The sequence below is a fragment of the Saimiri boliviensis genome, chromosome 8 (genome assembly GCF_048565385.1).
Source record: "Saimiri boliviensis isolate mSaiBol1 chromosome 8, mSaiBol1.pri, whole genome shotgun sequence".
Classification (NCBI taxonomy): domain Eukaryota; kingdom Metazoa; phylum Chordata; class Mammalia; order Primates; family Cebidae; genus Saimiri; species Saimiri boliviensis.
In genome coordinates this window covers 109,220,905-109,248,190 of record NC_133456.1, presented here as the reverse complement: position 1 = coordinate 109,248,190, position 27,286 = coordinate 109,220,905, and the positions used below count along the sequence as shown (strand labels likewise).

The 27,286-nt window shown below is 42.9% G+C and overlaps 1 protein-coding gene and 1 pseudogene across 4 annotated transcripts in view; both read left to right on the top strand.

Moving 5' to 3' along the window:
* Positions 1-27,286, top strand: part of SEC61A2 (SEC61 translocon subunit alpha 2) — a 58,152-nt gene that overhangs the window by 14,452 nt on the left and 16,414 nt on the right. For 3 of the 4 annotated variants that reach the window (XR_012518963.1, XM_074405038.1, XM_074405037.1), the window contains exons 4-11: positions 1,380-1,458; positions 9,574-9,705; positions 9,833-9,942; positions 16,099-16,252; positions 17,216-17,376; positions 18,356-18,553; positions 21,710-21,901; positions 23,278-23,354. Coding sequence is in view for 3 of the 4 variants with exons in the window: in XM_074405038.1 (XP_074261139.1) it covers positions 1,380-1,458; positions 9,574-9,705; positions 9,833-9,942; positions 16,099-16,252; positions 17,216-17,376; positions 18,356-18,553; positions 21,710-21,901; positions 23,278-23,354 (1,103 nt within the window). In the remaining variant the exon portion in view is untranslated. Of the gene's footprint in view, positions 1-1,379; positions 1,459-9,573; positions 9,706-9,832; positions 9,943-16,098; positions 16,253-17,215; positions 17,377-18,355; positions 18,554-21,709; positions 21,902-23,277; positions 23,355-26,134; positions 27,248-27,286 lie in introns of those variants that run through there. The other variant, XM_039479002.2, reaches the window with a different exon arrangement.
* On the top strand, positions 5,806-5,900 carry LOC120367679 (small nucleolar RNA U13; annotated as a pseudogene).

The following is a 27,286-nucleotide window of genomic DNA, read 5'->3' as shown; positions in this document are numbered from 1 at the left end:
CCTGTGCAGGACAATTGAAGGCAGCCTTCTAGAATATGGAAGAATGGTCTGTGTCACAGCCTGTCATTTGTGTCATAGCATCAAGGTTGCTTACTCTCAAGGCAGGATTTACAGTAAGTGCATGTTCTTACACTAGGGACTGTAACTACAGTAGGAATCAGGAGGCATTCCTGGGACCAGGGTTGAGCAGAAGTCAACATGGTAGATTAGCATCCAAGATGGAGTCACTTTGGTCTCCATCTCCACTCCAAGTTGTGACAACCAAAAATGTCTCCAGATATTGCCAAATGTCTTATAGGGGAGCTAAAATTATCCCAGGTTGAGAACTGCTATTTTATTTTATTTTATTTTTTTTTGAGACAGAGTTTTTTCTCTTGTTACCCAGGCTGGAGTGCAATGGCGCGATCTCGGCTCACCGCAACCTCTGCCTCCTGGGTTCAGGCAATTCTCCTGCCTCAGCCTCCTGAGTAGCTGGGATTACAGGCACGTGCCGCCATGCCCAGCTAATGTTTTGTATTTTTAGTAGAGACGGGGTTTCACCATGTTGACCAGGATGGTCTCGATCTCTTGACCTCGTGATCCACCCGCCTTGGCCTCCCAAAGTGCTGGGATTACAAGCTTGAGCCACCGCGCCCGGCCAGAGAACTGCTATTTTATATTTAGTTTTATGAAATAAGCACTTCTTCCATGTTATTACAGATTTTTCAGCATCATTTTTAGTAGCCATGTAATATTCCACGGTGTATCACATCTTCAGTTTTACATTGAGAAGACTGACATTGGCCGTCTTTAGTACATAGAGCTTTGCAAAATCATTCTGTGACTAGGCAGGTATCATATTCCATAATCCATTGGTCAGAGTGTTTTTTAAATTGTGGTAAAAATACATAAAATATGCCAGCTTAACCATTTTTAGATTTACAGTTCAGTAGCGGTAGGAATGCTCACGTTGTTGTACCACGACCCTCCATAACCAGTGTATTTACTAGTGAATGAACTAGGTAATGACTTGTTTTTTATTTTTACTTTCTGGTTCTTTCTGTTATTTTTAAATTAATCCTCATCTATATGATGGAATGTTTTTATTTTTATTTTATTTTTAATAAATAGCTTTACCTTGAAGATATGCTTGTTTTTGTTAAAGAATATGAGAGGTAGTTTTTAAAAAAGTGTTGCAAACATTAAGTGAATATACTGGAAATTAAGTTCACACTTTATACTTTTTTTTTTTTTTTTGAGACAGCCTTACTCTGTCGCCCAGGTTGAAGTGCAGTGGCGCAATCTCAGCTCACTGCAGCCTCTGCCTCCTAGGTTCAAGCGATTCTCATGCCCCGCCTTATATAATACGTTTTCATAAAATATTTTGTGTGCTATTTTAGATCCCACTGTTTGGAATCATGTCATCAGATTCTGCAGATCCTTTCTACTGGATGAGAGTGATTCTGGCTTCCAATAGAGGTATGCCTGTCTTCTCTTTTTGCCTCCATGCTCCTACTCAGCAAACAGATGTAAACACGTGAATTAACAATGATTTTTCAGTGTCTACAGGGAGGGGAAGGATATCACTGCCTAGAAAAGCCTGGCATGTACATAATGACAATACCGTGTAATTACTGTAATCAGAGAGAAATCTGTCCTTGGGTTTTCTCGGGCTAGAACACCCTGATCTTCAGTGTCAAAGAAGGTGACATCCAGATAACATTGGAACCGGAGTCCATGTGGGGTGTGGTGGCTCACACCTGTAATCCTAGCACTTTGGGAGTCTGAGGTGGGCGGATCACCTGAGGTCAGGAGTTTGAAACCAGCCTGGCCAACATGGTAAAACCCCTGTCACTACTAAAAATAGAAAAATTAGCCAGGCGTGGTAGTGTGCATCTGTAATCCCAGCCACTTGGAGCGGGCGGGGGCGGGGGAAGGTGGTGAGGGTGCTGAGGTCAGACAATCCCTTGAACCTGGGAGGTGAGGGTTGCAGTGAGCTGAGATTGAGCCAGTGCACTCCAGCCTGGGTATCAGAGTGACGTGCTGTCTCCCCAAAATAAAAGGAGTCCAGTGCGTGAAGCAGTCGGGGAGCTCAGCTGGAGCCGAACCGGAAGCCTCAAACAGCATGGTTAGTCTGGGAAATTGTGGCTGGGGATGCTGGACAGTGAGACTAGCAAGAGGGTAGGCTAGTCATGAGGTTTCTTGCATTTAGGAACACTGGTTGCCTCTTTTTTGAAACACTTTTTTTAAGTAATCCTCCCACTTCAACCTCCTGAGTAGCTGGGACTATAGGCACATGCCACAATGCCTGGCTAATTTTTGTAGTTTTGTAGAGATAGGGTTTTGCCATGTTGCTCAGTCTGGTCTTGAACTCCTGGGTTCATGCCATCCTCCCTCCTCGGCCTCCCAAAATGCTGGGATTATGCCGGGCGCGGTGGCTCAAGCCTGTAATCCCGGCACTTTGGGAGGCCGAGGCGGGTGGATCATGAGGTCGAGAGATCGAGACCATCCTGGTCAACATGGTGAAACCCCGTCTCTACTAAAAATACAAAAAATTAGCTGGGCATGGTGGCGCGTGCCTGTAATCCTAGCTACTGAGGAGGCTGAGGCAGGAGAATTGCTTGAACCCAGGAGGCGGAGGTTGCGGTGAGCCGAGATTGCGCCATTGCACTCCAGCCTGGGTAACAAGAGCGAAAACTACGTCTCAAAAAAATAAAAAATAAAAAAAAAATAAATGCTGGGATTACAGGTGTGAGCCACTGCACCCAGTCTGGAAGCACTTTAAATAGCTGGCAGATATCTTTTTTTAAATGTTTTTAGGTTATAAAAATAATATTGGTTTATTATTTTAAAAATGTGCTAGCAATTTTTATACAGATTTATATGAAGCTGAAAAGAAAAGTGTCACTTCTGAGTGGAGCTCTGAAGTTGGTAGATTGGTGACTATTGATTGAGGTCTTTTCTTTGCACATACATTCACGTATATCTGTATACTTCTTATAACTAAAAAATAAGATGTCCTGTATATACTATTTTGCTACTTTGTTTACTTAACATCTTACATGAACTACTAATGGCCATGTTACTATTCCATTATAAGGATATGCCATGATTTATTTGATCATTGATTTAACAAATATTTATTGAGTTTGTACTGGATGTCAGCCTTTGCGCTAGGTACGGAGCTTAGAGCAGTGAACAAGACAGTGTCCCAATTGTCATGGACTTGATGTTTTCTGTTTGGGGAGGTACATTGGGTAGGGAAGGTGCTCTAGGAAGGTGATCTTTGAAAACAACTGCAGGAAGTGAGAGAGGAGGCCACACGAAGACCTAGGGAGGCACATTCTAGGGAAGAGCCAGTACAAAGGCCCTGAGGTGAGTGTGTGCTTGATGTGTTCAAAGAACACTAAGATGGGGGCCGGGCATGGAGGCTCATGCCTGTAGTCTCAACACTTTGGGAGGCTGAAGCAGGCAGATCACTTGAGGTCAGGAGTCTGAGACCAGCCTGGGCAACAAAGTGAGACCCCCAGCTCTACAAAAAACACAAAAATTAACCAGGCGTGGTAGCGTGTACCTGTGGTTCCAGCTATCTTGGGAGGCTGAGGTGGGAGGATGGCGTGAGCCTGGGAGGCAGAGGTTGCAGTGAGCTGAGATGACGCCTTTGTGACACAGCCAGACCCTGTCTCAAAAAAAAAAAGGGACCGGGCGCGGTGACTCACGGCTGTAATCCCAGCACCTTGGGAGGCCAAGGCGGGTGGATCACGAGGTCAAGAGATTGAGACCATCCTGGTCAACGTGGTGAAACCCCGTCTTTACTAAAAATACAAAAAATTACCTGGGCATGGTGGCTGGCGCGTGCCTGTAATCCCAGCTACTCAGGAGGCTGAGGCAGGAGAATTGCCTGAGCCCAGGAGGCGGAGGTTGCGGTGAGCCGAGATCACGCCATTGCACTCCAGCCTGGGTAACAAGAACGAAACTCCATCTCAAAAAAAAAAAAAAAAAAAGGCTGGGCGCAGTGGCTCAAGCCTGTAATCCCAGCACTTTGGGAGGCCGAGGCGGGTGGATCACGAGGTCCAGAGATCGAGACCATCCTGGTCAACATGGTGAAACCCGGTCTCTACTAAAAATACGAAAAAATTAGCTGGGCATGGTGGCACATGCCTGTAATCCCAGCTACTCCGGAGGCTGAGGCAGGAGAATTGCCTGAACCCAGGAGGCGGAGGTTGCGGTGAGCCGAGATCGCGCCATTGCACTCCAGCCTGGGTAACAAGAACGAAACTCCATCTCAAAAAAAAAAAAAAAAGGAACATTGAGGAGGTCACTGTGGGTAGAAGAAATTAAAGAGGGAGGAATTGGGGGACCTGATGCTGCAGATGTGTCAAAGTCAGATCATGAAGGGCCTGGAGACTGTCGGAACATATTTTAAGGAAGATGAGAGTCTTCTGCAGGCCATTACGGTCCTTTCTTATCATATATTACATTTCCCCCCAATTTTATATCATTATAAACAACGCTACAATGAAGGCTACCACATGCCTCTGTAATGTTTTGATAGCATGAAGTTCTAGAAGTTCAACTTTAGGTCACAAGAAATGTATACTTAAATTTTTGATAGACAAAGCTAAATTATCTTCCAAAACAGTTGTTTTATCTTTTTTTGAGATGGAGTTTTCCTCTTCTTGCCTATGCTGGAGTGCAATGGTGCCGTCTCAGCTCATCGCAACCTCTGCCTCCTGGGTTCTAGCAATTCTCCTGCCTCAGCCTCCCAAGTAGCTGGGATTACAGGTGTGCGCCACCACACCTTGCTAATTTTGTATTTGTAGTATAGATGGGGTTTTTCTTTTTCTTTTTTTTTTTTTGTTTTGAGACGGAGTTTCGCTCTTGTTACCCAGGCTGGAGTGCAATGGCGCGATCTCGGCTCACCGCAACCTCCGCCTCCTGGGTTCAGGCAATTCTCCTGCCTCAGCCTCCTGAGTAGCTGGGATTACAGGCACACGCCACCATGCCCAGCTAATTTTTTGTATTTTTAGTAGAGACGGGGTTTCACCATGTTGACCGGGATGGTCTTGATCTCTTGACCTCGTGATCCACCCGCCTCGGCCTCCCAAAGTGCTGGGATTACAGGCTTGAGCCACCACACCCGGCAGTAGATGGGGTTTTTCTACATTGGTCAGGCTGTTCTCAAACTCCCAACCTCAGGTTATCTACTCACCTCGGCCTCCCAAAGTGCTGGGATTACAGGCATGAGCCACTGCGCCTGGCCTGTTTTATCTTTTTTTTTTTTTTTTTTTGAGACAGAGTTTCGCTCTTGTTACCCAGGCTGGAGTGCAATGGCGCGATCTCGGCTCACCGCAACCTCCGCCTCCTGGGTTCAGGCAATTCTCCTGCCTCAGCCTCCTGAGTAGCTGGGATTACAGGCACTTGCCACCATGCCCAGCTAATTTTTTGTATCTTTAGTAGAGATGGGGTTTTACCACGTTGACCAGGATGGTCTCGATCTCTTGACCTCATGATCCACCTGCCTCGGCCTCCCAAAGTTCTGGGATTACAGGCTTGAGCCACCGCGCCCTGCCCCCGGCCTGTTTTATCTTACACTCCAAGTGACAATATACGAGAATGACCATTTCTCTTTCAACAATGGATATTAGCATTTTAGTCTTTGTTAGACAGGTAAAAGTTGGCGTCTGTTATTCAATTTTGATTTCTTTATCGATTGGTGAGTTTGAACTTTGTTTTATGTTTTCGTGGAACATTTATATTTTTTCTATAAGTGGACTTTTTATTAGTGTGTTAGATTCCTTTTTGTTATAAGTAATAGGAAACTAGATGCTTTCATAGTCTGTAGGTGTGATGAGTGGACTTTCACACTCATGTGTGAAATGTCCGTCTCTCCTTAGGATGTTGGACATGACCGTCTGACATGAAAAGAAAAAAGAAGGCCGGGCGCGGTGGCTCAAGCCTGTAATCCCAGCACTTTGGGAGGCTGAGGCGGGTGGATCACGAGGTCGAGAGATCGAGACCATCCTGGTCAACATGGTGAAACCCCGTCTCTACTAAAAAAATACAAAAAACTAGCTGGGCATGGTGGCTCATGCCTGTAATCCCAGCTACTCAGGAGGCTGAGGCAGGAGAATTGCCTGAACCCAGGAGGCAGAGGTTGTGGTGAGCCGAGATCGCGCCATTGCACTCCAGCCTGGGTAACAAGAGCGAAACTCCGTCTCAAAAAAAAAAAAAAAAAAAAAAAAGAAAAGGAAAACTTTTTAATAAAGGAAAAAATAAGAAATAGGAAATCACTGACTAGCTTAAACAGAAGCATGAAACTTACTGGAAGGATACGGTGAGAATGGAAGGATACAAGGAGGATGGAAAAATAACCAAATAAACTGGTTATTTTCTGGAGTCTAAAGTGGAGGTAAACAGCTAAGCCCCAGGGAAAGGGAGAGCCAAGCCAGCCCTGAGGCCTCAGCAGCAGGGATTGGTGAACCTTTTCTTTGTGATTCAACCCCACACTCCCAGATTCTTCATTTATTAGTTTAAAATTCCAAATGACTTGGGTTTACACAGGGCTGGATCAGCTTCTGTTAGAGTTCCGGGGTTGCATAGGACAGGGTTGGGTGCTGGGGGCCTATTCCTACGTGGTATTTTCCTGAGAAAACTTCATTGGGAGCAGATATATCATGTATCTGGTTTCTTTTTTAAATGGGTTTGTTCAGTTTTGAATTGATTTGTAAGAGCTCTTTGCATATTAGAGATAAGAACTCTTTGTCATTTGTGCTCAGTGTGTTTTTTTGCGGGGAGGACAGGCTCTTGCTCTTTTGCCCAGGCTGGTGTGCGGTGGTGTGAACACAGCTGATTGCATGCAGCCTTGACCTCCTGGACTCAAGTGATACTCCTGCCTTAGCCTTCCATGTAGCTGGGACCACAAGTGGGCATCACCATGTATGGCTAATATTTTAATTTTTTTTAGAGACAGGGTCTCACTTTGTTGCCTAGGCTGCTCTCAAACTCCTGGCCTCAAGTGATCTGCCTGCCTCAGCCTCCTAAAGTGTTGGGATGACAGGCATGAGTCACCACACCTGCCTGAAGAGTTTTATTCTAACTGTTAGGCTACCTTTTGCCACATGGAAGTTTCTAAGTTGTATCTAATCATATATCCCATCTTTTCCTTTGTGAGTTCTAGATATTTTGCCATGCTTAGACTTTCTTCCTCAACGTTATAAGCTATTTATCCATGTTTCCTTCTAGTATTTTTGTAATTTATCCTTTATGCTTAAATTTTCTATACATGGAGGCCTGGTGCAGTGTCTCATGCCTATAATCTCAGCGCATTGGGAGGCCAAGGAGGGCAGATCACTTGAGGTCAGGAGTTTGAGACCACTCTGGCCAATGTGGTTAAACCTTGTCTCTACTAAAAATACAAAAATCAGCTGGGTGTGATGGCTCACACCTATAATCTCAGCTATTTGGGAGGCTGAGACAGGAGAATCGCTTGAACCTGGGAGGCAGAGGTTGCAGTGAGCCGAGATCGTGCCATTGCATTCCAGCCTGGGTGACAGTGAGACTCCATCTAAAAAAAAAAAAAAAAAAATTCTATACATGTAGCATGTATTTTGATGCAAATCATGAGGTATGAGGTAAGGAATCTAGGTTTAATTTCCTAAAAATACCAATTTTTTGCCAAGGTGTATTTTTCTCTACTGATTTGAAGTACCGTCTTTCTTTCTTTCTTTTTTTTTTTTTTTTTTTTTGTCTTTTTGTTTTTTTCCTTTTTGTGGAGAACGGGGTCTCGCTATATTGCCCAGGCAGGTCTCGAACTCCTGGGCTCAAGCTATCCTCCCGCCTCTGCCTCCCTAAGAGCTGGGATTACAGGCGTGAGCCACAGCGCCCGGCCGTACCATATTTCTAATATCAAATGTTCGTTAAAACTTTATTAGATCTTGGCCAGGCGCGGTGGCTCACGCCTGTAATCCCAGCACTTTGGGAGGCCGAGGCGGGTGGATCACGAGGTCGAGAGATCGAGACCATCCTGGTCAACATAGTGAAACCCCGTCTCTACTAAAAATACAAAAAACCAGCTGGGCGTCGTGGCGCGTGCCTGTAATCCCAGCTACTTAGGAGGCTGAGGCAGGAGAATTGCCTGAGCCCAGGAGGCGGAGGTTGCGGTGAGCCGAGATCGCACCATTGCACTCCAGCCTGGGTAACAAGAGCAAAACTCCGTCTCAAAAAAAAAAAAAAAAAAAAAAAAAAAAAAAAAAAAAAAAAAACTTTATTAGATCTATTTCTGGATGAGAGCTATTTTTGCAATAATAAATTTTGCTGTCTAATATCTTGAACACTTAAACATGTTTTTATTTTTTGCTATTGCAGAAGTATCTGAGATGATATAAAAAAATTACCCTTAAGGTGGAATGTTTTCTCATATGAAGGGCAGCTTTTCAGCATTTATGAAAACAGGATTTAAGGGTGCAGTGGCTCATGCCTGTAATTCCAGCACTGTTGGAGGCCAAGGTGGGTGGATCACCTGAGGTTGGGAGTTCAAGTCTAGCCTGACCAACATGGAGAAACCCTGTCTATACTAAAAATACAAAATTAGCTGGGTGTGGTGGCAGGTGCCTGTAATCCCAGCTACTCAGGAGGCTGAGGCAGGAGAATCACTTGAACCCAGGAGGCAGAGGCTGCGGTGAGCCAAGATCTGGCCATTGCACTTCAGCCTGGACAACAAGAATGAAACTCCCTTTAAAAAAAAAGAAAAAAAAGCCGGGCGCGGTGGCTCAAGCCTGTAATCCCAGCACTTTGGGAGGCCGAGGCGGGTGGATCACAAGGTCAAGAGATCGAGACCATCCTGGTCAACATGGTGAAACCCTGTCTCTACTAAAAATACAAAAAATTAGCTGGGCATGGTGGTGCATGCCTGTAATCCCAGCTACTCAGGAGGCTGAGGCAGGAGAATTGCCTGAACCCAGGAGGCGGAGGTTGCGGTGAGCCGAGATTGCGCCATTGCACTCCAGCCTGGGCAACAAGAGCGAAAACTCCGTCTCAAAAAAAAAAAAAAAGGAGTGATGTGACAGAGTAGCCCAGGAAAAGTCTTGACAGTATAGAATCATTTAATTCTATACCTTCCTTACACAGTTGGCATATTTGATTTTCTCATTTTTCACTATTAATTCTTTTTTTTTCTTTTGATATGGAATCTCACTGTTGCCCAGGCTGGAGTGCAGTTGTACTATCTCAGCTCACTGCAACCTCCACCTCCTAGGTTCAAATGATTTTCCTGCCTCAGCCTCCTAAGTAGCTGGGATTATAGGCACCTGCTCCCACACCTAGCTAATTTTTGTACTTTTAGTAGGAACAGGGTTTCACCATGTTGGCCAGTTGATCTTGAACTCCTGACCTTAGGTGATTTACCAGCCTTGCCCTCCCAAAGAGCTGGGATAAATGATAACTTTTCTTAGCAATTAATGTTAATGAAATGAAAATGTGCTTGTTAAAATGTACACATGTGTTTCAGTTGAGGTAATTTGGGAGTGGGACACCTCTAAATCAGCTGTGTGGTGTACAGTAAACATGGCATACTTCTCTCCCCTTCCTTTACAGGAACTTTAATGGAATTGGGGATCTCCCCAATTGTAACATCTGGTTTGATTATGCAGCTGTTAGCTGGAGCCAAAATCATTGAAGTTGGAGATACACCGAAAGATAGAGCTTTATTCAATGGAGCCCAGAAACGTGAGCATTCATGCAGTTAAAGAGCTTTTTCCAAATTTGAGACTGTTTGTGGGAAAGATGTTTTCTATCGTCTTTTTTTTTGTCTTTGGTTGTAAGCATGTACTCCTTTTCCCCCAATTCTTGTCAGTATTTGGTATGATCATTACCATTGGGCAAGCCATTGTGTATGTCATGACGGGGATGTACGGAGACCCTGCGGACATGGGTGCTGGGATCTGTCTCCTTATCATTATTCAGGTAAGAAAGCCTGTATTTTCCTACGCAGATAACAAAACACTTTGACTCATTTTTTCTTTTCTAACAGTTCTTTAGGTGATTCACGTACTCATTTTGTTACTTTTGAATTATTATAGTATTTTGATTACTGAAGTGATATGTGTAAATTTTTTAAAAACATTCTGTGACCTTGAGGTGTTCAAGTTCTGTTGATGTGAAAAATCCAGATTTATTCTAGTAGCTTTATAACTGCACTGTATGGATCAACTGTATCTTATTGATTCTGAGGTACACATTTGTCACATGTTGATGGCTCTGCAATCAGGACTTTTTTGTACAGCAAACAGTGCCTTCCACTTGTATTTGTCCAGGAGGCAGCCTTGCTGCCGTGACTGCCTGCGCTTGTGTCAGCTTGTGCACGTTGTCCTGACCTCATTTAGTGAGTGCATTCTTGACAGAACTTGTGTTTGAGTTCAGTTGCTGTCTAAAGGCGTTCAGAAAATCTGTTGCAATTTGCATTGAAATGGAAGTTACTGCTTTTGCATAGAAAGGCAAGCTAGATGATAAATATCAACCTCTAGGCCTAAAATATGTTTTTGTAAGTAGAAAATTAAAATTCTTTGTAATAAGGTATTGTGTCATCAGTTAATTGGCTGTATTTTTTTCTTAGTAGTACGCAAAATAATGATGTTTTAAATGATAATATCTTAGAGAGTGAAACACTGTATATACACACATAAATATGTTCGATGAGTTTTTTAAATGGTTGCTTGGGAATGGAATTTTTGAAGGTCAACATAATTACAAGTGTCCTAAGTATCTTAAAGTATGTTAGGTTTAGAAGATATTTCTCTATTGTACAATCCTGAAAAACCATTTAGAGAAATTACCCAGGAATGGATTGTACTTAAGTTATGTTTCTTGTGTTTTGAGAAGAAGTTTGCTTACGTTAATAAACAATGGGTATCTGGAGTCTGGAAATGCCTCTTGTAAACTTTATGCAAATAGGATTAGTTTAGGAAATTTTTTCTATCGGTTCAAAAGATCAAACTCAGAAAAATATTTTTTAATAATCTCAAATACCAGTTTATTAACATATATATATATAGAAATCTGACTATCTCAGACTAGCATGGTTGAGCATTCTGGTTTTTTTTTTTTATTGTACTTTAAGTTCTGGGGTACATGTGCAGATCTTGCAGGATTGTTGCATCGGTACACATGTCATGGTGGTTCACTGCCTCCATCTCCCTGTCACCTACATCAGGCATTTCTCCCAAAGTTATCACTCCCCAACCTCCTCACCCCCTGCTGTTCCTCCCCTAGGCCCCCCCGCCCCACAACAAACCCCAGTGTGTGATATTCCCTAGCATTCTGTTTTTTAAATTAGAAACTTTATATAGGAAGCAAAACATAAGATTATTTAATGAGTGTGACTTCTGTCCAGAAACCTAGGCTGTTCAAGTATTTATTTAGTGTCGTTAACAATAGACATGACTTTTCTAATGAGATGGAACTGTTTTGTCATTTGACCAGGGCAGGAATTTTTTAATGGATGATCAGGTTCTTTGGAAGCTTTTTGATGCCCATTGTGTTCCATTTGGTAGAAGATATGTTTCCTTAAAGAATAACTGTCAGGTGCAGTGGCACACACCTGTAATCCAGCAGTTTGGGAGGCCAAGGTGGGCCGATCACTTCAGGTTAGTAGTTTGAGACCAGCCTGGCCAACATGGTGAAACCCTGTCTCTACTGAAAACACAAAAATTAGCCAGGCGTGGGTGGTGTTGCGTGCCTGTAGTCCCAGCTACTAGGGAGGCTGAGGCAGGATAATTACTTGAACCCGAGAGGTGTAGGTTGCAGTGAGCTGAGATCCCACCACTGCATTCTAGCTTGGGCGACAGAGCAAGACTCTGTCTCCAAGAAAAAAAAAAAAGGCTGAGCACAGTGCCTCACACCTGTTATCCCAGCACTTTGGGAGGCTGAGGCAGGCAGATCACAAGGTCAAGAGATAGAGACCATCTTGGCTAACATGGTGAAGCCCCATCTCTAGTAAAAATACAAAAATTAGCTGGGCATGTTGGCAGGCACCTATAGTCCCAGCTACTCAGGAGTCTGTGGCAGAAGAGTCTATTGAATCCGGGAGGCAGAAGTGGCAATTAGCTGAGATTGTGCCACTGCACTCCAGCCTGGGTGACAGAGTGAGACTGTCTCAAAAGAAAAAAAAAAAAAAGAGGTTAACTTTGTGTTTATTTCTCCATTTGCAAATCACTTGATTGGCAAATTTGCAGCCCTTGAGAATTAGGGGAAGAGGCTCATTGGATGGGGAAAGAAGATACTCTGGAGACTGATTTTAGCATCTTTCAGTGCTTAGGGTCTCTCTTCATATGCTTTAGTCATTGTTGAGGATATGGACAGGCCAATTGTTGCCTTAAGTTTTGCTTCTTTATAGCATTTTCTTTAGACAACCCAGAGTTTAGAATAATCTTGATTTTTTTTTTTTTTTTTTTTTTTAGACAGAGTTTCGCTCTTGTTACCCAGGCTGGAGTGCAATGGCACGATCTCGGCTCACCGCAACCTCCGCCTCCTGGGTTCAGGCAATTCTCCTGCCTCAGCCTCCTGAGTAGCTGGGATTACAGGCACGCGCCACCATGCCCAGCTAATTTTTTGTATTTTTAGTAGAGACGAGGTTTTACTATGTTGACCGGGATGGTCTCGATCTCTTGACCTCGTGATCCACCCGCCTCGGCCTCCCAAAGTGCTGGGATTACAGGCTTGAGCCACCGCGCCCGGCCAAATAATCTTGATTTTTAAAAGACACTTTAGAACTGGCATGTAGCTCTTAGAACATTGTATATCAGGAAAATGTCTCTAGTGTCTTACTTAAGGTTATATTCAGACTCCTTAAGGAATCTACACTGAACAATTCTCAGCTAGCTAGCTAAAGGATTGACTTCTTACAGAGTCACTTGTGGATTTAAATTGATACAAAATAGAGTTAGGCTATTTTGATGTTTATTTTCAGTATTCAGAAATCCAGAAATACAGTCCAAGAATGAAACAAGTGAAGTGGATGGATATTAATTCATTTACATGAATTCTCATATACAAATATGTGTATTATGGTTAATTCTTCTAGTGCTAATGTATAAAGAGCTATGTCACATTTGATTGTAGGTGGACAGTGACCCATTTGTGTCTTTTCGAGGCATTGCTAATATTGAAAATATGTGGATACGTTGTAGAGCTATGATTGGATGTGTGTGTTTCATCCAGAAACAGAGATTTTGAAAACTATTTGCATGCAGTTATGGAAGGTACTTCTCACTATTTGTTCATGTTTCATTCACATGGTTAGTGTTTTTTAGCTACTGAGTTTAGAAATCTAAATAGCAGGTCTTGATTAAAAATTTTTAAAAAGGCCGGGCGTGGTAGCTCACGCCTGTAATCCCAGCACTTGGGGATGCCGAGGCAAGTGGATCACGAGGTCAAGAGATTGAGACCATCCTGGTCAATATGGTGAAACCCCGTCTCTACTAAAAATCCAAAATATTAGCTGGGCATGGTGGTGCACGCCTGTAGTCCCAGCTACTCAGGAGGCTGAGGTAGGAGAATTGCTTGAACCCAGGAGACGGAGGTTGCGGTGAGCCGAGATGGCACCATTGCACTCCAGCCTGAGTAACAAGAGCGAAACTTCATCTCAAAAAAAAAAATTTTTTTTTAAAAATGTGTTAGAAAATATCAGTGTGCATGGCACATGATAAACGTGAGTATTCTGTTTTTAAGTTTTTAAGTATGTTCTGACATACTTAACAGAGGTAGTTTGACAAAACTAAGTTGTGTGTTGGTGCCGTTTGCAGGGCTGAAATGTAACGTGCCGTGTGTATACTGGCTCATCATATATGTCCATTCCCTGTGAACATGCGGTTAGGGTTCTGGTCCCATTACTGCAGATGCTGCTGTCGCTTCTTGGTTTCCCATCCCTTTTCACAGGCATGCATGGTATTTAACTGTCTTTTATTCCCTTAATTATAGAAACTGATTCTTGTTCCTCTAAAATCTTCCTCCCATTGGGAAATCCCGAGTTTAATTTTCCCAGGATGTATATGAACCACTCGTAGTTCAGTGGACACTGTTCTGAACGGGGTTCTGGAGAATTAGAATTGTTTCAGAGCCGATGTGGGACTTTGGAGAGGTCATTTCTCAAGGCCCATCACGATGCCTTCTGGTGGCTGATGGTTATGGACAGCTGTCATTTCCAGCCTGAGGATGGGTTTCTGTATTTATGATGGGGAGTATCTATTCACTCGTTACATGATTGTGGTTAAATAAAATCTGGTAGTGAGTCTTAACCTCTACATTATTTTGTCAAAATGTCAAACTTGGTTTTCAAGCAGTAAAGGATTAGCGTAATCTCTCTTAGAAGTTTGGAGAATTTTACCCTTACTCTAGTCCATTGGAAATCAAACTAAAAGACTAAATAGACAAGTTAGGCTGTGTCCAGCCATTGAAATGGCAGTTCAGGAACAAACAGCACCGTGTAAGGTAAGCATGCTTAAAATGGCCTAATGTGGTTAGTTTGGTCATGCTTCCAACAGGTGATATAAAGTGAGTACAAAATGAGGGCGGGCGGCTTGAGAGCTGGGAGGATTGGAAGTGGCCTCCTCACTGGTGCAGGAGGGTGTCTTTAAGTGGGGACATGTGTGAGGTTGGGGGCAGGAAGCATATTTTCTTCCTGTCTTGATCAGGTTATTCAAGTGCAGGAAAGGGGTCATATGACTGAGGAGGTCACTTGAAAGAATAAGAATTGTTCTTTTTTTTTTTTTTTTTTTTTTTTGAGACGGAGTTTCGCTCTTGTTACCCAGGCTGGAGTGCAATGGCGCGATCTTGGCTCACCACAACCTCCACCTTCTGGGTTCAGGCGATTCTCCTGCCTCAGCCTCCTAAGTAGCTGGGATTACAGGCACGCGCCACCATGCCCAGCTAATGTTTTGTATTTTTAGTAGAGATGGGGTTTCACCATGTTGACCAGGATGGTCTTGATCTCTTGACCTCGTGATCCACCCGCCTCGGCCTCCCAAAGTGCTGGGATTACAGGCTTGAGCCACCGCGCCCGGCTCAAGAATTGTTCTTAATGCATGCTTTTACAAAAATGTCTTCTCCCAGAAGCAAGTTAAGAATTTTCAATATACCATAAATTAAAATTGGTATGCTTTCATTTTTAAAAACATTATGAGCAGGCCGGGCATGGTGTGTCAAGCCTGTAATCCCAGCACTTTGGGAGGCCAAGATGGGCAGATCACCTGAGGTCGGGAGTTCGAGACCAGTCTGACCAACATAGAGAAACCCCATCTCTACTGAAAATACAAAATTAGCTGTTCATGGTGGTGCATGCCTGTAATCCCAGCTACTTGGGAGGCTGAGGCAGGAGAATTGTTTGAACCTGGAAGGCAGAGGTTGCAGTGAGCCAAGATCGCTCCTTTGCACTCCAGCCTGGGCAACAAGAGCGAAACTCCCATCTTAGGAGGGCACGGGGGAAGAAAACATTATGAGCTTAACCTTAACTGACTTCAAATTTATATTCAATCTGTGTCACTCTGTGTATATAATGCATTTTTACATTGTTGCTTGAGTACATATTTGAGTTCTACTTTTTTATTCTGTACACACTGTATAGAATATACATATATGTAAAATATATATAATGCTTTTTTCAAAGGATCAACACAGCAGTTAGACTTATCCTTTGATGGCAGTGTACATTTCCATCTTGCTTTTATACCAGAATTCATCTGACTTTGTACTTCCTTGGAGGTATTGGGGATGTTTTCAGTTTCTTGCTGTCATAAATTCTAGAATACTGTGATCATTTTTTGTTGTGCTTTTTAAACAGGCTTTATTTAAACATTGCAAAAGAAACTATTCAGATAAGTGTAAATAGAATTTAAAAGTTGAAATGCCTGCTTTATAATTCAACAATATTTCCAGTCCTCTTATTGCTCCCAGTTGGCCTGAGTAACTGAAAGCAGGTCCAAAGATGCAGTTGGTCATAACAGTGAGATTGCAACGAGTAGGCCTTAACATTGAAAATGCCCCTAGCTTGGAAATACCAGCGGTGTTCCTTGCCCCCTTCCTTGAGTTTGTTCTTGCTTCTGCTTACTTGCATTTCTTTCCCCACAGTTGTTTGTTGCTGGTTTGATTGTGCTGCTGTTAGATGAGCTGCTACAGAAGGGTTACGGCTTGGGGTCTGGGATTTCCCTCTTTATTGCCACCAACATCTGTGAGACCATTGTCTGGAAGGCCTTTAGTCCCACTACCATTAACACTGGCAGAGGTACATTGCACAGTGACTGCAACTGCACGAGTTTTGCTGGATGTGTGCTGGGAACAAACCCATCATGCCGCAGTACATGCCTAGAGCCATTCTGGTTTGCTCTCCTAGGGGATAAGGAATGCGGATTCTTCAAAACTTAATAAGCAGAGATTTGTGGAGTATGCAATGCTACCCCAGAGAGAATAGCATCAAAATTTTAGCCTCTGCTCGTTTAAAATTTCAGTGGTTGCAAACAGACTTTTAAAATTTTGTTTGTTAACCTTGCTTAAGCCATTGCTGCAAGTCATTTATTTGACTGATTTCAGCATTCCTAGGGGGATAAAAAGGTAGTAGATTTAGATTTTTCAAATGAAAAGACTGTTGCTCATTGAATCCACCTGGAGCACTCATACTTTGCTGCTCTTCTAATTGGCTTTGTAATAGCACCGAAGTTTTGAAATATTTCATTCTCTCCCTTTCCTCATCTCCACTTCTGTCAGATGCTGTCCTACATGGTTAATACTCTGATCCCAGCCTTAAGAAAATAGTAATGATTATTAATGTTCTTGGTGCATTAAACTTCAAGGCACGTTTGATAGAATGACATGTATCTCTTAGTTCTGACATCTCTACTCTGCTTCGTTGCTTTTTTATTTTTTCCTAAAAATACTCTCTTCCTTCCCTAAAGTAAAAGAGAGGCAAATCTCTATGAATGAAAATTTGCTTTGGTAAATTTTACTTTGTATGTTTTCATCAAGAATAGTCTCTTGAGAAAACTTCGGATTTATGCTATAAAAAGATAGATTTGCCTCAGTGATCTAGATATTTTTAGAACCTGCTCACATGGCTATCTCATAAAGCAAACATTGGTGAATTCCTTTGACTCATTTTCTGCTGTATACTGGACTTTCACAGTTATTTGTTTGAGCTTTGGGAAAGCTTTGGACAATGAGTCCACACCTTGTGTCTGTCTTGATTTTGCAGGTACCGAGTTTGAGGGCGCCGTCATAGCTCTGTTCCATTTGTTGGCCACCAGAACGGACAAAGTCCGAGCTTTACGGGAGGCTTTTTATCGGCAGAACTTACCCAATCTCATGAATCTCATTGCTACAGTTTTTGTGTTTGCTGTTGTTATATATTTCCAAGTAAGTATAATCTTTTCATCAAAGTAAGTGGGATGTAGATTTTTATGTTGCTCTTGAAGAGAATGTCATTTGACATGCTAGTGTTTAACAAGTCAGAGTTTAAGATCAAGTGAAACAGTAGTTTTGTAATTAGAGTCTCCAGAGTGTCATTTTAAGGTGTGAAATATGGGAGTCAAGTACTTTTTTTGTTTTTTGTTTTGACCCATCAGCAGGAAGCAGACTGTGAACACTTTAAAAGGCAGAACGTCTTTGTTAGCATTGTGTTTTCTTCTCTTTTTCTTTTTCTTTTTTGAGACCGAGTTTCACTCTTGTTCCCCAGGCTGGAGTGCAATGGTACAGTCTCGGCTCACGGCAGCCTCCGTCTCCTGGGTTCAAGCTATTCTCCTGTCTCAGCCTCCCGAGTAGCTGGCATTACAGGCATATGCCAGCATGCCTGGCTAATTTTGTATTTTTATAGAGATGGGGTTTCACCATGTTGGTCAGGCTGTTCTCGAACTCCTGATCTCAGGTGATCTGCCCTCCTGGGCCTCCCAAAGTGCTGGGATTACCTGGCCTTCTTTTTTCTTTTCTTTTCTTTTTTTTTTTTTTTTGAGACAGAGTCTCAATTTTTTGCCCAGGCTGGAGTGCAGTGGTGCAATCTTAGCTCACTGCAACCTCTGCCTCCCAGGTTCAAGTGATTCTCCTGCTTCAGCCTCCCAAGTAGCTGAGCTCACAGGCACGTGCCACCATGCCTGGCTAATTTTTGTATTTTTAGCAGAGATGGGATTTTACCACATTGGCCAGGCTGGTCTCAAACTCCTGACTTCAGGTGATCCACCCGCCTCGGCTTCCCAAAGTGCTGGGATTGCAGATGTGAGCCCCTACACGTGGCTGGCATTGTCTTTTCATACTCCCCACTTTTATATGCTTTCCCTCTCTGGTCTCTGTTCTTTATCTTATCTGCCTAGTTTCCCAACTGACTCTCAATTTCCTTTTTCAGGGATTTCGCGTTGACCTGCCCATTAAGTCGGCCCGCTACCGCGGACAGTACAGCAGCTACCCCATCAAACTCTTCTACACTTCCAACATCCCCATCATCCTCCAGTCGGCCTTGGTGTCAAACCTGTATGTTATTTCCCAGATGCTGTCGGTTCGATTTAGTGGCAACTTTTTAGTAAATTTACTAGGACAGTGGGCTGTGAGTATTACGTTTGTTTATATTAAAGTTTATTATAATTTGTATTTCTTGGTCATATTTTTAATGGAATGAGGTTGATATTGGGAGTGTTTGCTATAATATTTTCAGGGTAACTTAACCTATAGCAGAGTTTATTATTTATCTGGAAGAACTGGTTAAATGTTGCATAACTAAGATTGCCCAAGTACTCTTTATTATTTTGCTGTCTGGTAAGTATTTTCACATCTCATTTGAATGACCTTTTTAGGCTAAAATTGTGGTTGATTTCATAAAAGTAATTTCCTATTTTGTAATCTTATTCCAGTATCATCTATAATAATGTTTTTTAAAAAATGCTGGGGGTGGTGGCTCATGCCTGTAATCCCAGCACTTTGGGAGGCTGAGGTGGGTGGATCACCTGAGGTAAGGAGGTCGAGACCAGCCTGGCCAACATAGTGAAACCCTGTCTCTACTAAAAATACAAAAATTAGCCAGGCGTGGTAGTGGGTGCCTGTAGTCCCAGTCATTCAGGAGGCTGAGACAGAATTGCTTGACCCTGGGAGGTGGAGGTTGCAGCGAGCTGAGATTGTGCCACTCTGCATTCCAGCCTGGGCGACAGAGAGGGACTCCGTATCAAAAAAAAAACCAAAAAACAAAAAAACAAATGCTGCTTGCTGCTGCTAACATATGAGTTACTGGACTCATCCTATCCTTTCCTGTCTGCCACCTCTCCTCCAGGCCTCCTCCATTTTTCATGGCCTGAATGGCAATAAACTAGCTTGTGATGAACTGGGCTGGAGATAGGCATGTTATTAACTAGATGGTAGAGACAGCAGTGTTGCTAGTAGGACAATCTTGTAAGTTCTGACTTCCTTTCATAGATCCCCCTTGTCATAATTTTTGTAAAGCAATCTAACCACGTTGTTATTGAAGCGGTGAGTTACTGTAGTACTAAATTTTCATTGGTTTAAATTCTATCACCTAACAAAGGGGTATTTTCCCTCTTAAATTATAGATGTTAGCCAGGCATGGTGGCTCACACTTGTATTCCCAGCACTTTGGGAGACCGAGGAGAAAGGATAGCTTGAAGGCCAGGAGTTTGAGAGCTGCCTGGGCAACATAGTGAGAACCCATCTTTACAAAACAATTTAATGATTAGCTGGGCACAGTGTTGTGTGCCTGTAGCCCTATCTACTGGGGAGGCTGAGGTGGGAGGATTGCTTGAGCCCAGGAGTTCGAGGCTGCAGTAAGCTAGATCATACCACTGCACACTAGTCTGGGTGACAGAGTGAGACCCTGTCTCAGAAATAATAGAATTTTAAAAGATTATTGTCCTTTATTCTTTGCCACAGCATGTAATTATAGAATTTGCACCCCACCAAAGAATACTATTTTTTTGTACCGTTATTCTTGAAATATGGTGTTTATTCTGTGCATTTGTCTTAATATGCTATCTTTGGTATTATAAGTCATGGCAACTCCTACCTTTCTGCTTCTACTGAATGTCAAAAAAATTAGTTTAACAGAATAAAACAGTAACTCTTACATATTAGTTGAAGGGAATGGGATTCCCTTTATTCATACTTCTTTTCCGTTCATTTCACAGAAGTGTGATGACCTGTTGTTTTCTGGCCTAATATTATAGTGAAGACAGGAGAGTTAGAGACAGGAATAAGCAGGATGCTGCTTCTCCCTCCTCAGCTGTAGTGTCCAGCAGCAGTTACTTCTCTCATCAGAATTTCAGAGCAGTTAGTGCTTTGAGTAGTTGGTCTGTACAAATTGTGTTATGATCTTGACTAAGATTCTTCTGAATGAGAGAATTATTGGGAAATAGTGCTTTTGATCTGGAATTAGTGATTCTAGGGGCAGAGTAAGGAAATCATTTGGCAGTCATTAATTCAGGAACCAGGCCGGGCACGGTGGCTTACGCCTGTAATCCCAGCACTTTAGGAGGCCGAGGCAGGCAGATCACAAGGTCAGGAGATCGGGACCAACACAGTGAAACCCTGTCTCTACTAAAAATACAAAAAAATAGCTTGGCATGGTGGCAGCTGCCTGTAATCCCAACTACTAGGGAGGCTGAGACAGGAGAATCACTTGTACCCAGGAGGCAGAGGTTGCAGTGAGCCGAGATTGCACCACTGCACTTCAGCTTGGGCAAGAGAGCAAGATTCCAAGATTCCGTCTCAAAAAAAAAAAAAAAAAAAAAAAGTCAGGAACCAGATACTTTAATCATTGCAACTAAAAACTGTTTTCTCACCCCCATCTCTGTACCCTGCAACTATATTTAATATGAGCAAATAATGCTGTTCCTATTGCTTTAAGACTTCTTAAATATGTAGATAAAAATCCAGTTATTATAAATACTTATTAAAAGATTGTTCCAGCTGGGCTTGATGTCTCACGCCTGTAATCCCAGCTTTTCGGCAGGCTGAGGTGGGTGGATCGCCTGAGGTCAGGAGTTCGAGACCAGCCTGGCCAACATAGTGAAACACTGTCTCTCTTGAAAACACAAAAAATTAGTTGGGCATGGTGGCAGGTGCCTGTAATCCCAGCTACTAGGGAGGCTGAGGCAGGAGAATCACTCCAACCCAGGAGGTGGAGGTTGCAGTGAGCTGAGATTGTAGCGTATACTCCAGCCCGGGGAACAAACTCCAGCCTGGGGAACAAGAGTGAAACTCCATCTCAAAAAAAAAAAAAAAAAGATTGTTTCTTATAATAACATACAAACCACATAAAGTTTAAGTAGGATGTTAAGTCTTCTGTCAGTATTTTCGTTGATTGCATTAATATTTTCATATGGAAGAATCATTCATAGGGATCTTAATATACTGGATACTCATAGCTCAGAAAATTTGAGATTTTAAGTGTAATCAGAGGTTGATTGTAAATGTAATCATACTTCTATTTTTAGAAATGGAAGATTTTTTAATATATAATTCTTAAAAATGGCTCACAGTATTTCCACGATGTCTTACATGTCATAGATGCTCACTATATAATTTTGAAGGTGTGAAGGTATTAGACACAAAAGTACATTCTTAAGTTATGTAGAATGATTAGCTGTAGATGCCTTGAACTTAAAACACTGTCATTTCTGAGAAGTTTGAAAAGTCATACAAATGTATCGCCGACTAACTAGGCCGGCCACTTGTTCTTTGTATTCCTGTGCTGTAGGATGTCAGTGGGGGAGGACCCGCACGTTCTTACCCAGTTGGAGGCCTTTGTTACTATCTTTCTCCTCCCGAGTCCATGGGCGCCATCTTTGAAGATCCTGTCCACGTAGTTGTTTATATCATCTTCATGTTGGGATCATGTGCGTTCTTCTCTAAGACATGGATTGAAGTATCTGGTTCCTCAGCCAAAGATGTAAGTGTGTGGTTTATTTTTTATTTTTATTTTTATTTTTGAGACGGAGTTTCACTCTTGTTACCCAGGCTGGAGTGCAATGGCGCGATCTCGGCTCACCACAACCTCCGCCTCCTGGGTTCAGGCAATTCTCCTGCCTCAGCCTCCTGAGTAGCTGGGATTACAGGCACGTGCCACCATGCCCAGCTAATTTTTTGTATTTTTAGTAGAGACGGGGTTTCACCATGTTGACCAGGATGGTCTCGATCTCTCGACCTCGTGATCCACCCGCCTCGGCCTCCCAAAGTGCTGGGATTACAGGCTTGAGCCACCGCGCCCGGCGTGTGTGGTTTATTTTTAAATAAAACTCTTGGCAAGGTGTGGTGGCTCACATCCGTAATCACAGCACTTTGGGAGGCTGAGGCAGCTGCATCACTTGAGCTCAGGAGTTTGAGACCAGGCTGGGCAACATGGCAAGACCCCGTCTTGACTGAAAAATATTAACTGGGCATGGTGGTGCGTGCCTGTGGTCCCAGCTACTTAGGAGGCTGAGTGGGAGCATCAGTGCTGGAGTCAGGGAGGTGGAGGTTGCAGTGAGCCAAGATCACACCACTGTACTCCAGCCTGTGTGATAGAGTGAGATCCTGTCTCAAAAAACTAAAAAAGGCCAGGTGCAGTGGCTCACGCCTGTAATCCCAGTACTTCGGGAGGCGGAGGTGGGCGGATCACGAGGTCAGGAGATTGAGACCAGCCTGGCCAACGTGGTGAAACTTTGCCTCTACTAAAAGTGTAAAAATTAGTTGGGCGTGGCAGTGTGTGCCTGTAATCCCAGCTACTTGTGAGGCTTAGGCAGGAGAATCACTTGAACCCAGGAGGTAGAGGTTGCAGTGAGCTGAGATCGTGTCACTGAACTCTAGCCTGGTGACTCTGTCTCCAAAAAAATAAATAAATAAATAAAAGTTTTTAAAAAAAAGTATAATAAACTTTTTGGAAAAAATATTCATATTTAATTGTCAAAATTGTAGTTGATACATTTCTTTATAACTTAATTTTTACATTTTAAATGAGTTAGTGTTACTGGAACGGGCTAAAAATTGGTTCCCAAAAGGTGAAAAATTCTTAGATATTACAGTGGTTTGCAACCCTCCTGCAAAACAAAACCCTACGTGTTGGGTAATGAAAGAAGGGTTGAGCAGTCCCAGTTTCATTTGAGTAACGTGGACCGGAGCAGCACTGAAGCTTTGCTTCCCTCAGGCTTAATGGGAATGATAAGACAGCGCACTTTCAGGTTATTGTATGTTACTGGTTAGCATGTGATGAGCACTTCGCATACAACATGGTAGAGGTAAGCATTGAAATGTAGAGTTTGATTCTGAAAGTTGTTTTTCTCTCGGCAGGTAGCTAAACAGCTGAAAGAACAGCAAATGGTCATGAGGGGTCACAGAGACACCTCTATGGTTCATGAGCTTAATAGGTAAGGCCGTTAGGTTGAAACCTTTGTAGGCCTGTGTTTGTACTTCAGCCTTTCACTCATGGCTAAATGTTTTCCTTTGTTCAAGTTCATATTTAAAGTACTTCTGTTCACACAAATGAATCAAAATTTAACACAAAACTGGTTTTCCATGTCAAAACTGACACCTGAATTATGAACTGAAATTGTGATCACTGCAAGGCCCATCCCAGTGGTAAAATCTTGCAGCTCATTGGTGTTCTCATCGTTGGCTGGCTGCACACAAAACCACCACAGAGCTTTTAAAAAAGGATCTTCCAGGAATTGTGCCTTATTTGGTCTGGGGTGAGTTCCAGGTATCAGGGTTTTATTTTTTGGTAAAAGCTTTATTGAGATATAATTCAGATACCATGCAATTCACTCACTTGAAATATATTGTTTAGTATTTTTTTAGTATTAGTCAAAAGTTTAATTTTAAACACATTTTCACCACCCAGAAAGAAACCCTGTACCCACTAGCCCACCCTCCCAACCACCAACCCCAGGCAGCCACTTTTAACTCTGTCTCTACAGATTTGCCCATTCTGTACATTTCCTATAAATGGAATCATAAAATGTATGTATTTTGTAAGTGGCGTTTTTCACTTTACATCATGTCTTCACAGTTCATACACTTAATTCCTTTCTATTCATGAATAATATTCGATTGTTGGGCTTTGCCGTACTTATCAGTTGATAGAAATTTGGGTTGTTTCCCCTTTTTATGAGTAATGCTGTTATGAACATATTTGTACAAATTTTGCATGGATGTATGTTTTCATTTCTCAAGGAGTAGAACTGTTGGGTCATATGGTAACTGACTGTGTGTTGAACATTTTTGAGGAGCTCCTCAGCTATCTTCCAGGGTGGCTACCCAGTTCCTCATTCCCACCAGCCATGTATGTGGTTCCACTGCTGCATGTCCTCGCCAGCACTAGTTCTGGCTTTTTAATTTCAGCCATCCTAGTGGATGAGAAGTGGTGCAATCACAGCTCACCGCAGCCTCTACCTCCTGAGCTCAAGCGATCCTCCCCACCTCAGCCTCTCAGAGTAGCTTGGGACCACGGGTGTGTGCTACCATATAGCCAGCTATCCCCCCCCCCCCGCCGATGGGGCCTCACTCTGTTGCCCAGGCTGGAGTGCAGTGGCACCATCTCAGCTCACTGCAACCTCCGCCTCCTGGTTTTAAGCGATTCTCCTGTCTCAGCCTCCCAAGTAGCTGGGATTACAGGCATGTGCCACCATGCCTGGCTAATTTTTGTATTTTTAGTAGAGATGGGGTTTCACCATGCTGGCCAGGCTGGTCTTAAAACTCCTGAGCTCAGCTCATCTGCCTGCCTTAGCATTCCAAAGTGCTGAGATTAAAGGCACGAGCTACTGCGCCTACTTTCTTGATGAGGTCAGAGGCTGAGGTGGGCAGATTGCGAGGTCAGGAACTTGAGATCAGCCTGGCCAACAAAGTAAAACCCATCTCTCCTAAAAATGCAAAAATTAGCCAGGCATGGTGGCAGGCACCTGTAGTCCCAGCTACTTGGGAGGCTGAGGCAGCCTCTCTTCACTTTCTTGATGATATCCTTTGGTGCACAGGTTTTTAATTTTGATAAAATCCTATATATATACGTATTTGGTTGCTTTGTGCTGCTTTTGGTGTTTATCTAACCAAACCCAAGGCCACTAAAATTTATTCCTCTATCCTAGGAATTTCAGTTTTTACATTTAGGCCTGTGATCTGCTTTGAGTTAATTTTTTTGTTTGGTGTGAGTTAGGGATCCAGATTCCTTTTTTTTTTTTTTTTTTTTTTTTTTTGAGACAGAATCTTTCTCTGATGCCCAGGCTGGAGTACAGTGGCATGGTCTTGGCTCACTGCAACCTCCACCTCCTGGGATCAGGTGATTCTCCTGCCTCAGCCTCCCAAGTAGCTGGGACTACAGGTGCCTGCCACCATGCCTGGCTAATTTTTGCATTTTTAGTAGAGATGGGTTTTACTTTTTTGGCCAGGCTGATCTCAAGTTCCTGACCTCACGATCTGCCCACCTCAGACTCTGATCTCAAACTCCTGGCCTCATGATCTGCCTGCCTCAGCCTCCCAAAGTGCTGGGATTACAGGCTTGAGCCACTGCGCCCAGTGGGATCCAGATTCCTTCTTCTGCATGTGGGTATCTAGTTGTCCCAGCACCATTTGTTGAAAAGGCATTAGTATTTTTACAAACTTTGTTTATTTAGAACACAGCCTGCAGAGTAGTATGATGAATCTCCAGCTCCATTTTTCATCATCCTGCTGTTCTTGTTTCATCTATCTCCGCGTTTAAGCTTTTTTGAGTATGTTAAATCCCATTTTTAAGTCTTCTGGGTGATTCTAATGTGCAGCCGAGGTTGAATTGCTGAAGTGGATCATCAAAATCTTATGTTGATACTTAGCATTTTGAACTTACTCTTCATTCCACAACACAAGAGGGAATGAAAGGTTACTCATTTAAAAATATTAAACATTTTAATATTTAAATCTGTCCAGGAATCTAGTCTCCTGTAAGATCATGCATCGTCTTTCTCAGCTGTTGACTGGTTAGGGTCGGAATCTCTGCCTGGATCTGAGCTCCCATTCCCATGCTGTGTCCTGCGTACCCCTCCCCATGGTGGCCTGTTCCTTCTGCAGTTCAGGGAGGCTTTAGACACAACCATGGCTGCTGCGCCTTGGCCTGTCTCTTCTCTAGCTGCTGTGCTGTTCATGGTCTCGCTGCCGCCTAACTCGGGGTTCTGTCTCCTAGGTACATCCCCACCGCGGCTGCGTTTGGCGGTTTGTGCATTGGTGCCCTGTCGGTGCTGGCCGACTTCCTGGGGGCCATTGGATCCGGCACTGGAATTCTGCTAGCAGTCACTATTATCTATCAGTATTTTGAAATATTTGTGAAAGAACAGGCCGAAGTTGGTGGGATGGGTGCTTTGTTTTTCTAAATGTTCAAATATTTCATTTTGTGCGTGTGTAAGGGAAAACATTTTGACAGATCGTTTTTGTCACATGACACCGGTGGCTCCCTTTTCTCCCCTCACAGTTTCTTGTTTCAAGTGCTGACTGACCTGTTTCTGAAACGGGCACCGAGCTAAGTCTGCGCAGCATTAGTACCCGCTGCCTTAAAACTCAAGTTTACATTATTCGCTAAAAAACGTACATCTAGTGTTGCCTGTAATGCTGGAAACCAGTGTATCTACCTTGCTGTGTTAAATCATGACAGTGAGATGGTGACATGGATTAGTTTTGCACACAACATTCAAAACACTTAATATTGCCCCCACTTGTTTAAAAATAAATGTAGTTCAAATTGCCACTTTCCAGTATTTTTGCGCTTATTTAATGAGTTCTGGAACATTTATATCTAATCTATATTTTAGATAATTACTTTTTATACTTTTTAAACTCATGGTATCCCCACTCCCCATCCCCACCTCATTTTTATTTTTCCCTTCTCAAAGCAGCCACTTAGCCGACACGGGCAAAATCAAGTCTCCAGTTAGTTCTGTTACTAGTCACAGCTGCCTCTAAGGCCTCTTCCTCATCTTTTCCCAGTGGCAGCATCATCAGTGCTGTTGGCCTGTACTGGCTATGCCTTCTAACTCCAACCAGTCACTTGAGAAGACTCTTTCGAGATTATAGGCCCCAGTTCTTTTCTGTTTAAATCCCTAAAGCAAAGATCGAATTCTCCAGCAATGCCTGTAGTTCAGTGGGGGTGAACAATGAGTAATTCATGCTAGGAATTTGTGTCTGTTGTACTTACAGCAGCAACATTAGTGTAAACAGTAGACAATAAACTTTTATTTAAGAAAACTGATTCAGTTGTGTTGGAAAAAAAAAGAAATCTGATATTAAATGTTTTTTCTTAGAATATGTAGAGGTTCAGTGTATTCATAAAGTCCACCCTGAG